This window comes from Oryza glaberrima, chromosome 7 (assembly GCF_000147395.1).
Source record: "Oryza glaberrima chromosome 7, OglaRS2, whole genome shotgun sequence".
Classification (NCBI taxonomy): domain Eukaryota; kingdom Viridiplantae; phylum Streptophyta; class Magnoliopsida; order Poales; family Poaceae; genus Oryza; species Oryza glaberrima.
Genome location: NC_068332.1, coordinates 8,729,892 through 8,742,706, shown reverse-complemented (window position 1 = coordinate 8,742,706; position 12,815 = coordinate 8,729,892). Strand labels below are relative to the sequence as shown.

Genomic DNA, 12,815 nt, shown 5'->3' with positions numbered 1-12,815 from the left:
AAAAAAAAGACCACATATGGATATATTCCGCTGAAAAAACAATTTAGCTTATTATTGAATTATTTTTAAATGTTGCATGCTGTTCCACCAAGTATATCGGAATTATTTCACTAAGTAGATCGAAAATGTTTCAATCGTTTAAATCGGACGTTGTTTCACCTTATATAAAAACAATTTTTCAGCAAATAGCGAATGAATATTTCAATTCACTGCAATATTTAATCTATACATACTGAAACATTATAAGTACACTAGGTGAAACATTTTTGGTGGAACAAAAAAATAAAAAGAATTCTCTTGATAGAGGGTTTCTATACTATGAAGTTGATTTGTTGAAAAAAATGTTTTAATTTGCTGTAAAATTAGATCTATACATAGTGAAATATTGTGAGTGTAGGTTAAACATTTTTTGTGGAACAAAATATGAAACGAGTTCCCTTCATAAAGGGTTTCCAAAATATATGAGAGATTTGTTGCAACAGAGTACGTGGTGGAGACACGTGGCAGGTGGACAGGGACATGTGCTGGGTTCCGGGGGCAGGTGGGCCCGATTTACAGCATTCTTTTGGGTAACCTTTTATTTTGATTCACTGTACTATTAAGATAAGTCACGTTTGTCCTCGGTTAAGCTAAGTTTTTATTAACAGAGAGAGTGCTGAGAGTGCTAATGTAGTATGTGCTCTTTTTTCTTGTTCAGACATGATTTATGAGGAAACCTTTTATACAGATGTTACAAATGGGTCTTGTGGGCTCTGCTTAAGATTACTCACGGCTGATTCTAGGTTGGTTTTTGTCAACATATTTTTCAACACTAAACAGTGTTTCCTAATAAAAACTTATTCTTCTAAAATATTAAATAATCTAATTTTTAAATTTATGATAATTAAAACTTAATTAATCATGTATTAATTAATCCTCGAATTAGTCGTGTGAATATACTTATTTGTTAAGGCTTTCAAGGATTATTCAGAAATTGTAGTGATATGAGAGCATCTCCAAGAGTCTTGCTATCCCATTCTTTTAAGTCAAAATTTGGCAATTTTAGACTAAAAAATTATACTCCAACGAACTTGCTATTTGAATGGCCAACCCATCCAAACTGCTTCCTACGCTAGCCAAACTTGGCCAGCCAAAGCCGACTAGCCATCCGTGGAACCCGTGCCTGTTTCCCCTCTCTCCACGCACACCCTCCATCCGAGGCGTTGTCGAGCGCGTGCAGCAGCCATCACCCGTGCCTTGCTATTTGAATGGCCAACCCATCCAAACTGCTTCCTACGCTAGCCAAACTTGGCCAGCCAAAGCCGACTAGCCATCCGTGGAACCCGTGCCTGTTTCCCCTCTCTCCACGCACACCCTCCATCCGAGGCGTTGTCGAGCGCGTGCAGCAGCCATCACCCGTGCCATGATCTAGACACCGGCCGCCGCGGCGGCATCCACTACTACGAAAACTATTTTTCGTGGCGGCAATTTTGGGTTTTTCTGGCGGAATTTAGAGCCGCCACAAGCGGTTATCGACCGCCAGCAATAATTTATTTTTGCTGGCAGTTGTCTTAAGCCAGCCACTAGCAAAAAAATCTATTTTCGCTGGCGGTTAGCTTAACATGGCCGTCAGCGAAAATCGCTGGCGGGTTACACTGCCAGCCGCCAGCTGCCAGTGAAAATGCTGGCAGAGTTAAAAAAAAACGACGGACGGAGCTCTATCCGCCTCAGTCAATGCTCTACCATTCAGAAATTTCACAGAAATTTAGCCATGCATTCAAAAATCCACAGAAATTTACATCAATAATTTGCAGTAAAAAATTCTCATTCACCCAAGCATTCAAACATCAAAAAATCAACACACTACAAAAATTTGAAGTCCCCTCCACCATCACCGCCGCTGCCGAGCCCCGTCAGCCTCCACCGCCTCCGCCTCGACGACGCCGCTCTTCATGGCACCCTTCTGCTCACCTCTCTCCTTCTCCTCCTCCTCGGTGCAAGCCCTGTACCATTCACCCATGAGATCCAAAAAAGCTTCATCACTAACATTCTCCCGTAGCTTTGAAGCATCACAGAGCATCCAACCCAAATAGCCCGCAAAGGTAAAGCACGAAACCAACAATTTGAACAACAAAGCAGCGGAATCCGACGCAAGCAACGAGACCAGATCTACACGGCGGCGATCATATAGCTCCGCCCCAGATCTAGCATCCGCCGACCGCCTCGTATCCCCGGCGAGATCTGGCCAGGCCATTCCCCACATCCCCCTCCCCCACACGCTCACCAAACCCAAACCGTGTACCAAACATGAGCGGATCTGACGGTGCCCGAAACAAACGAGAAAACCAAAATTCGAAAATACGACGAACCTGGGGAGAGGCAGCGCGGGAGCGGAGCGGAAGCAGATCAGCAGGGCGGCGCCGCTCGCCGTGCCCGACTTGCGCAGGCGGCGGAGGCGTCGGGGGGGGGGGGGGGGGGGGGGTGGGAGGGGATTCCACGCGAGGGGAATCGGAGAGTTGAGCAGAAGAAGTTTTATTCTCAAGGAAGCTCCGCCGCCCAAGACTGAGCGCTACCGCCTGTCGCCCGGGCTCCGCCGCAGCCGAGCCCCGCCGCTCCCGTGCGCGCCACGGACGGGAACCCTTGCTGCTCCCCGCCGCGAATCGAGAGAGGGAGACACCAGATCTGAGAGGGTTGGAAGGAGACAGCGGTGGGGGTGGTGGCGGCGGTGGAAGGGAGGAGGGAGGAGAGGACGCCGCGCACCCGTGGCCCGCCGGCGACTGAGGGAGAGGGAGGAAGGAGGAGGAGATGCAAAAAATAAAAAAGAAGACCGAGGGAGAGGGAGGAAGAAAAGGAGAGGACTTAGCTGGGGTTGCCGGGTTTGGACGGTTTTAATATAGCGAATTTATTTTTCCTGGCGGTCCTCTTTATCCGCCACCTATGAAAATAACCGCCATTGATAATCCTATTTTTGCTGGCTGCTAGTAAATAGGACCGCTAGCGAAAATCCTATTTCCACAAGCGGTTGTTTTAAGTGAGGCGCTATATTTTTGCTAGCGGCCCTCTTAATCCGGCTGCCAGCGAAGATGCATTTTTGCTGGCGGTTCGTAGCCTCCCACCCCTTGTAATATTTTCGCTGGCGGTTTTCACGTATAACCGCCAGAGAAAAAAAATAGGGTGATGCCACGAAAAATCGATTTTGTAGAAGTGATCTATCGTCGGCCTCCACTATCTCCACTGCCTACACCCTCGTCTGTCATTGTCTTGGCCTCCTTCACTGGCCCTATAGTCGCCCCCATCGTCGGCCTCCATCGTCGTCCCGTTGCTGCTCCGATCTACCACATCGACGGGACAAGAGGACAACAGCGGCGGCGGTGGCCTGGTGCGTGGAGAAGCCGACCCCAGCCTAGGCACCTCCAACTCCTTCCCTGCATCGAGACCACCGGGGGAAGCCTCTGCTCGTGCCTGCTGTCGACATAGGGAAGGAGGCGCGCCGTCGCTCGCTCGCATCCTCCCCCGAGCTCGCTGTCACCGTCGGGAAGGACGTCCACCCGGGCACGGGGATCCAGAGCTCCTGGGCGACGGCGATCTTGTTTGGGTTAGAGATGTTGTTGGCGCAGCGTCCTGGTAGGGGACAAGGCCAGCGAAGACACCCCTGGTGATGGCGTCGTGGGTGTCGCCGGTGCGGATGCAATTGGTGGAGCGCTGGAAGGTGGCCCCGGCCCCGCCGGAGCAAAGGTAGGGGAGTCAGATGCAGAGCAGCGAGGGTGCCAACGCGGATGGCAGCATGGAGAGAGAGGGGAAACAGGCATTGCACACGAACCGCGCCACCCCCGCCTCCACCGGCTACACCGCCGCCACACAGAGGAGCGCCACCAGCACGGAGACGAGGGCATGGGGAAAAGGAAGTATGAGGAAGAAGAAGGAGTTGTAGAGGCTGACATGTGGGTCCCACTGTCATTGACTCATAATAGAGAGGATGAATGGAGAGGCTGTTGGAGTAAACCACGAGTTTGACTTGCCAAATTAGATAGAGAGTTGGCCAAATAGACATTTCGAGAGTTAGATTTGGAGAGACTGTTGGAGATGCTCTAACGGTTGTTCCAACTTACTCTCTTCTGTTTTAATCGGTTATATTAAAACCTACTAGGAATTGCAGAGCTGAGAGTAGGGGTGGACAAATAGTTCGGGCTCGTATAGTTCGGCTTGAAAGCCAAACGAGCTGAGCCCAAGCCTCCTTCTTAGCTCGTTTCGAAAATGAGCCAAGCCCGAGCTGGTTCACGAGCCGCTCGCGAGCTCATTTGGCTCAGTACATAGGTTATATACAAAAATTTTGCACCTTTTCTAACTATTTATTTGTTGGAAATGATAAGTTTGATTGTCATATTATCTATTTATGTGTTGTGATGACATATTAAAGAAAACTATCACTGTATTACAAATTCTATGTGGTAAAATGTTGCTCGATTTCTGTTAGACCTGCTTGAGATTTACTTGATGTCAGGCTCGCAAGCCAGCTCGAGCTGGCTCGAGCCCATTAACGAGCCGAGCCGACCTGTAGTTTTAGCTCGTTGTTTGTAGCGAGCAAGCCAAGCCAAGTTTCCCTTGTACCAAGCTTTCACGAGGCGAGGCTCGTTTAATTCCACCATTAGCTGAGAGCGCTTCGAGTAGCGTGTTCACACGCGGAGGCATCCACGTCGCTTGCGTGCGCTGGGAGGCAGGCAGTTTATGAAACCAAACAACCCCTTTATTTTATGGATAACTCTGTCTATATTCTTTGTGAAAGCTCTTATAATTGATGACAATTCCATGGACTCCTCGTAGTCACATACGCTATTCTTTCAATAATAAAACTTGTACTTACAAGTTACAATGTATTTAATGGCACGGGATGGACGGAATCCTAACGGCTATGGCATTTCTAGGATAAAATCGCTTGTAAGATGGCATTTCATGGAACTTGCACTTGTCAATGGTATTTCTTGAAATTGGACGCTTATCAATGCATTTCTTAGATTCTCTTTTTAATGATTCACGCCAGACAATGCAAAGTTCATATTAGTATAGCAAGAAAAAGCTACAATATTACAACCCTATGAGGTCGTAACCAGGAAAAACAAATGAAAACAAACACACCGCCACCAAGAGCTAGCAACTCCTCGTAGCACATCCTAGAGAGGACAATAGCACCAAGCCGACCGCCGCTAAGCGTGATCGATCACCACTAGGCCAACCAGGAGGTTACAAACGCCCCGTGAAACACCGACTCAATACAAAAGGACGTCAAAAAAGCTTTCAGTTATCCATATGTAGAGGGATTGAGGAGAGGAAGAGGTCAAGAGAGAAAGAGATCCACTCGTCCCTCGCCCAACCTGATAAAGACAACCAAAAACCGCCGATGACCAAACAAAGAAAAGGCGGTGAAGGCAAGGAACATGACCTCCTAGACAATGCCTTCAGGAAGGCCATGATGTCTTAGACGTCATCATTGCCCATCCAGCTAGACTCGGTTTTCACCTGGAGGGTCCTATCAAGGATGGAAGGTGGCCGCTCGACAACACCCCGAAGGGGGAACGCGACATCCGAAAACGTCGCCATTGCTGGCTTGGGAAGTCCCAAGCTAGGTTTTCGTCTGCAAGCCTCCCTACCACACTTGCCCCTGCCACCCCCAAGCACCGCCACCTACACAATCTCAGCCAACTCAACCTCAGCTGCACCAGTGCCCCATCGCTTGCCGGCCCCTGCCCTTGCCCCCGGTCTCCTGCACGGCCATGACGCCTCCGCAGCTTGCTAGCTCCCTCTCCCACAGCGTAGTGATCCCTGCCGTCGATGCGAAAGGGTCACTGCCGCCGGACATGCCGGCCTCTCGCGGTCACAAGCCATGATAGCCTCCATGCCGTCAGCCGCGCCGGCCTCTCGCGGTCTTAGGCCGTGACATCCTCCCTATCATCGCCCACGCTGGCCTATGCTGCCACCGAATGCGTCGGCCTTGCCACCGGCCGCGTCGTGCATCCCCCTTCATTGGGCACGACCGCACTTTCTCGGGCCGCCTCGCGACTCCACTAGGCTGCTATTGCTGCGAACTTCGCCGCCCTCTCCCAAACTGGTTGCGGGGTGTGGGTGTGTGTGGGGGTGGGGGGAGGGGGGGCAGATCAGCCTCCGGGTGGCCGGCTCCGTCGCGCCAACCACTCCGACCATTGGTCCCCACACCCGACACGCGCCACTCCATCTCGTGTCGAGAAGGAGTTTCATCGGGGTTGTGTCCCCCACCACCGCCTTCCCAGCTGTCCCCTTGTTTTTCAGCGGCGGGCTCCGACGGCGGCAAGGTGGCAAGTAAGGGTGAGGGGGTTGGCGACGCAGGCGGCTAGGGTTTCGTCCCTGAGCCGCCCACACGAGAGCGATGGGGCTATACAAAGAAAACTATTGATATTACCTGCCATTCTTGTGACTAATTTGAGGCGATCTGTAGAGCGAAGAAATGGAAAAACAAAAGATCTAAAGAGAAGCCAAATTAAACAGCTCGAGTGAAGGGGCTATGGAAGAAAAGCTCTAACGTTGACCCTAAATAAAAGCCAATGACCAATATGGAGGGGGAAAAAATGCTTTGTGCAGTAGCGCATTAGTCCTAGTGCACGCCTACTCATTTCCTTCGCTTCCATTCACGCCTTTCCCAAAATAGCATCACGAACATGGCTCCGTGCTGTGTGGGTTTTTCTTGTGGGCACACATGTGTCCAAATCGAGCATGCGCACAAAGTAGTTTTATCCAAAAAGGAGCTCTACAAAAATTTAATTAAAAAATGTAAACGGAGATAAGGTAAGAAGAGAAGTCCGATTTCTCAAGATACAAGGTGGTTATACCTTCTCACAGTCACAGCTTCCTATTCAGGATATAAGAGTACCTAAGCTTAAAGACATTTTTTTTTTTTTTTTGCGGGGAAGCTTAAAGACAAGTTAATGAGCCACAAGAAAAGTAAGAAAAAGAGAAGGTTCACTCAAACTCTAGAGATTATTTTAACTTGTAACCAAATCTAAATCTCAAGGAAACATGGAAGTCAATAGACGTAGCAAGACCTGGGCATAACAGTAGCACAAATGAATTCAGCATCAACAAGAGATAGATGTCCACAAGGAACAAGGTGCTGCTTTAACTGCATTTATTTACATTTATATTTATCATTGTCCTCGCATCCAAGAAAACTCACTCTTGATTTATGACTAAATATCTAACCATACAATTAGATTGCCTAGCTACAACATTATGCCAATCTGCCAATAACTAATCAGTAAGAAAAAAGCAGCAATCTACTCCCATGGGCCAAAATTCTAGCCGGTTATCACTGGTAACCGGTTTTTGAATTCAAAAATTTGGACCTAAACATCTATTGGATTTTTTATATAAAAAAAATTGGACCTAAACATCTATCCAATAAAAACCAGCCAACACCGGTAACCGGTCTGGAAGGGTACTACACGGGTGGCTCTTTGCTGTCCTCGTCGGCGACGCCGGTGGCGACCTGTGCTTTCTCGGTGTCGTCGCCGGCCTGCAGCTCACGACGAGACACGAACTTGACGGTGTCCTTCCTGAACGTCAGGTAGATCACGGCGGCGACGTAGAGCAGCATGAGCGGGAAAAGGACGATGCCGATGAGCACGTTGGCGAATGTCGGGAGCGCGTTGTGGAGGATCCAGCCGACCAGCTTTGTGCTGAGGAAGTAGACGTTTATCCCGATGATGATGAACCCCAGCACCCAGGAGAAGCCAACAATCTGCAGGTTTTAATTACCAATGCATTATTATTAGTTTTCCATGAATGCTTTTGGTTTGGTTTTCTGTGTGTGGACAAGCTAGAAAAAAGTATTGATTGATTGATTGATGGGGGAGTGCTTACATAGATGGAGTTCTTGTTTTCACCCATCTTGTTGCTGCTGCTGCTGAACTTGAGAAGAGGGATGAGAGCAAATGGTAGCTCAAAGGATAGAATCATCTGTATGAACGTAACAGCCAAACCAAAACAAGCATTAGGTTTTGATTCTTTGATACAGTATGATCAGAAGGAATGGGGTACAACAAATTACATATCGTCCACTTTTTGAAGAAAGAAGCATTTCGATTAGCAAATAACTTACTAATAATTGAGAAAATTAGAAGATGGTTGATTGTATGGCAGTTTTTTTTAATGAGTGTTCTTATGGGCAAACTGATAATTTCATTTGTAGTAAAAGATTGTACCGATGCAATGACGATGAGATGACCGGCGCCACTAGACCCTCCAATGATGGAGACGATTAAGCTAGGCACAATGGCAATGCTGCGTGTCATCAGGTTCCGAAGCCACTGTTTCATTTTGATGTCTAGGAACCCCTGTAGATACATGGAAAAAAAACTGTTACTATACATTCAAGCTTGATAATTGCAAACTTTTTTTCATTTCTTTCACCATTTTGGAGATCTTCTAGTTTACTGCGTGGTTAATACTATACCACTTGAACTGGTCATTAAGAAAATAGTTCACAGATAGTAATTGGTTAATTTGTAAACAAGGTTAGAGTTCAGATAAAATATACCTGCATAACATATTGCCCAGCATAAGTGCCAGTAATGGTCGAGCTCTGTCCAGAAGCCAAGAGTGCTACACCATACACTGTCGCACTTGACTTTCCTAGCACATTCTGAAAAAAAAAAATTCTGTAAATGACCATTATATGGTCAATGATAACATGACTAATTTATTTTTGTGAAGAAAATAACACAACTAAATATAAATGGTGATGAACTTTGCACATATATGCAGTACCCTGAGGAGGAAGGATGAGGAGTCCAATGTAAGGTCGCTGCATTTTACAGCATCTTCTGGTGAAAGGTTGGTTGCATTACATACAGTGCCGGAGACAGAGATGATTGCAATGTTGACAAGCAGAGCCACGAAAAGAGCTATCCCACTCTCAAAGAGGAAGAACCTACAGGCATCCTGGAGTACAAAAGAATGAAGGAATATGTATCAGCTAACTAGGAGTACCATTTCTTTTTTAATGCACGAACACGAACATCTGATCACCTTCATTCCTTTTGCTGATGCGGGTGTATTCCTCGACAGCACCAGGGCAGAGTGCAAGAATAGATTGTGCCTGTAATTAATAACTGATAATGCTCACTTATGATTAACAAGAGTGCATTTTGTCAAAATCTAAAAAAAGACTAAAACTACCATTGTGGAGATTTTTAATTACTGGAGAGTTGAAAACCTTATGCATGTTTACAGCTACCCTAGAAGAATCTTAAGACGCAAAAAAGACATTGCACACATTAACAACTGGGGGTATATATGCATGTTTGACTGCTTACGGCATTACAAGAGCCCCAAGAAGGGCAATGGAGTCTCCTGTGGCACCGGGCCCACTGAGCCTGGGGATGAATAATCCTTGAAGGACCTCATTAACCGGAGGCTTGACTATGCTCATCTCCACAAAGAAGCACCCTGCCATGACAAACACCAATAGCGCGACCACGACCTCCAGTTTCCTTACCTAGTTATATAGATGAAGGAAAAATGCAAACAAGTCAATTCAACAACAAACCCATTTGTAATGACCACCATTTACAATGACCGAACAGTAATGATCAAATACAGTACAATGATGTTTAGACATTCATTAAAACATTTTATACAGACATCTATCATATATCCAGTCATAAATAGTTGGTTACCCCATATCTTTGCAGTCCAAGAAGAAGAAGTGTGCTAGAGCCAGCAATGAGAACCCCGGTCCACACTGGTATGTGGAACAAAAGGTTGAAAGCAAATCCTGTACCTATAACTGCACAAAAGGTACATGTGTAAAAAACACCAAATATTAGATTAGATGTTGCTTTCTTCTCAGAAAAATTGCTACATATCATAATGTTTAGTGGATAAGAGACTGTATACAATCAGTGCAAGTGTTGCTCGTATACTTATATCAGTGAGAGAGTTTATAAACTTAATCAACTGAAACTCAAAGGTGACAGTTAAACATTAACTTTTTTTTATTTAGATCTATCATTCTATTTCCAACCTTCTGGAATATCGGAAGCAATCACAGCTAGTTCTGCTAGCAGCCATAAGCAGGTTTTCACCCATACTGGATATTCAGTCTTGCACAGCTCAGCAAGATGGCGCCCTGTATCAATTGACATTCATTACTTGCTACTTCCAACTGAAATGTTAAATCAATTATGTGTGCTGAAAGTGTCTATTTATTACCTGTCACCACTCCAAGATTAGCCGATAATGATTGTATAATCAGTGCAAAGATCAGGCCAATCAAAATCACCCAAAGAAGCTAAGAAACATATGAAAGAGCACATCAAGAAGCATATCAGTTAATTGTTTCTTTCTTCTCGCTGTAATGAAAGACATGACAACTGTGATAAATGGCAGGAAAAGTCATATAGAAAAGGCTAGAGAATGTACCTCATATTTGTGATTGGCACCAGCTTGTAGATCAGTCTCCACTGTTTCAATTCGTCAAGCGTGAGAAACCATATGAGTGTGAGAAAATAAATTTAGAGAGAGAATATTACTATTTCCAGGATCGAGGTAAGCCAAACAGACCATAAAGCCTGGTCCAATGTGGGACAAAAACCTTTTCCATGCTGGCTCCTGTGTTACATGACCAATTAGTAATAAATATGCATGCACATCATGTCAAAGAAAATAATTAAAACATAAAGAAAAATACAAAATAGGTACAAAACTAAGACTATTTTCAGTCAAAGTCTCAAAGACGTACAAACAATACAAGAATGAGTGAATGATACATTCAACTAAGAATTGGAAAATGAGTTATGGAAATATAAATAAATGCGATAATGGTAGGGCAAGTAAAATAACTAGCCACAAATGTGAAGAAATGTATATTAATGTAAGAAATGATGTTCACATGGACTCGCTATTATAGTCCAACAAGAAGAGGCTAAACTTTCAATATGAAATTTGTAATTTGAAGCTTATAACGAACATCTATGAGAAGCAGATAATGTCAAGCTATATGATTTTGGATTAGGTACGGCGGAGAAACAAATCATATTGTACTATCGGCGACCTATAGTAAGATAAACTGAGATCTAGGCTAAACCATACAAGAGATGACCAAAAGTAGAGACATTAAACAACAGACTTCTATTGTACAATAGACTTCGTTTGTCAAACAAGAGCAGAGAACCGTAATGCCTTAGTTTGTCAGACTTGACATCAAACAAAAAAACTGAGGTGATCACAATCTATTGTTTTGTATCTCATCTTTGTTCCATAATAAAAATGAACTATTAAGTCATAGTTATCAAAAGGAGAAGCTCCTAATTAACAAAACGACTTCTCCCTTTTATTTTCTCCTATAACTTAATGCCACTTTTCTTTTGAATAGAGACATAGAAGACTACTCTACTAAACACGATTTTTCAGCAAAGAAACATGAAAGAAACCCATCATTGAATCAACTTATAAATATTGAAGGCGCCGTGTCCTGTGGATGCATCCTCTGGGGCATTTTCACAAACAGCAAGAGCGCATACCAACAGGAATCAGATCAGACATTATAATTTCTCAGTCCTGTCCGTCCAACCGCGACATTGATGCGATCCCTCATTCATAGGTAGATTTAAGTATGAGCAACCAGGAGTATTTGCAGAGAGAATTAACCTTTCTGAGATCGGCGAGCGCCTCGATGTCGTCCACCACCTTCCCGCCGTCGCCGTCGCCGGCAACCGCCTCCGCCTTCGTCACCCCCATACTAGTACGGCTTCTTTAGCTCAGTCGCCTGAGTTGCCTTGCCTTGCCTCTCAACAACTCGCCGCCGGCGCCGAACCCCGATCTTGCAAGAAACCTCCTACTCGACCACGACTGATATATATAATGTATAACACATGTACGTGGCGGCCTCCGGTGACGTGCGGTTAGTTGGAGAGAGAGAGAGAGACAGAGGGAGTTCGAGCGGAGATCCTCCGGCCACCGCGGGCGCGCGCGCCGCCGCGTGCCGGGCACGCGCCGCCGCGTGGGCGCGCGGGTGCTCTCTCTTCAGCTGCGCCTGCGCGCGCGTGGCGTGGGCATGGCGTGCGAGGAGGTGGGCCGGGCCGAGCGAATGGGCCCAGTTGTTGCTGGAGTATAGAGTATTTCCCGATTCAATTTTGCTATTTTCTTTCGTAGTCTGTTGGATGTAAATATAATAGTAGAAAAAATCTAGGTGAATTTTTGCTAGAAATCACCCGACAATTGGATAGTCAGTTCCCGATTGTGTTTTCAAAAGTTAGTCATCTATCAATAAACGGATTGAGTATATCCATAACGTTTTTTGGAGTGTTTTCTTTCTTGAAAACACCTTCCAAAGGACATTTTTTTCTTATGTGGTAAACTTCACCAATGTTAACACCGGCTGATGCGTGGGCATTAGCAATTTTGCAGCCGGCCCACTTGTGAGTTGCGACCCTCTTAGAGGATCTTTTTTGCCTGACTAGGGGGCCTAAAATTATTTGCCGCTTCACAAATTCATCCCAATTTATAAGATCAAATACATATATGTAAATATGAAAAGATGACGCTCAATGAAGTCGGCGTCGTTCCATCCTAATTTAACATATAAAACACATGAGAGGATCGAACACATAGGAACATGAAGAGGTCTTGCTTAATGACATCCAAATTTATACATTTGGATGAGTTTGTGAATACCAAATCATTTCAAGTCCACCTAATCTATGATAACATTATTTGGGAGGGTGGCAAGTAGGCTGCCTCAAGAATTACACCTGTCTCTTAGCACGGTGTGACCGGTGTTTGGTCGTTTGACATGACATAAAAAATTA

At 45.5% G+C, this 12,815-nt stretch overlaps 1 protein-coding gene across 1 annotated transcript; it reads right to left on the bottom strand.

Moving 5' to 3' along the window:
- Positions 1-7,096: 7,096 nt before the first annotated feature.
- On the bottom strand, positions 7,097-11,862 carry LOC127778253 (metal transporter Nramp1). The gene is made up of 13 exons (XM_052304825.1): positions 11,656-11,862; positions 10,539-10,617; positions 10,429-10,469; positions 10,219-10,297; positions 10,031-10,135; positions 9,684-9,793; positions 9,321-9,502; positions 9,034-9,103; positions 8,773-8,946; positions 8,543-8,647; positions 8,208-8,339; positions 7,867-7,962; positions 7,097-7,744 (listed from the first exon to the last, which is right to left on the bottom strand). The coding sequence occupies exons 1-13, from the start codon at positions 11,743-11,745 to the stop codon at positions 7,445-7,447; spliced, it is 1,563 nt and encodes a 520-aa protein (XP_052160785.1). The 5' UTR covers positions 11,746-11,862; the 3' UTR covers positions 7,097-7,444.
- Positions 11,863-12,815: the final 953 nt, after the last annotated feature.

Excerpts from the sequence above, each read along its gene's own strand:
- LOC127778253 (XM_052304825.1), bottom strand. The coding sequence starts at position 11,745 with ATGGGGGTGACGAAGGCGGAGGCGGTTGCCGGCGACGGCGACGGCGGG. Across the intron at positions 10,470-10,538 it reads TTACCTCGATCCTGGAAATA|TGGAGACTGATCTACAAGCT; the intron begins GTAATATTCTCT and ends GAATTGAAACAG. Across the intron at positions 10,136-10,218 it reads TAATCTTGGAGTGGTGACAG|GGCGCCATCTTGCTGAGCTG; the intron begins GTAATAAATAGA and ends CAATTGATACAG.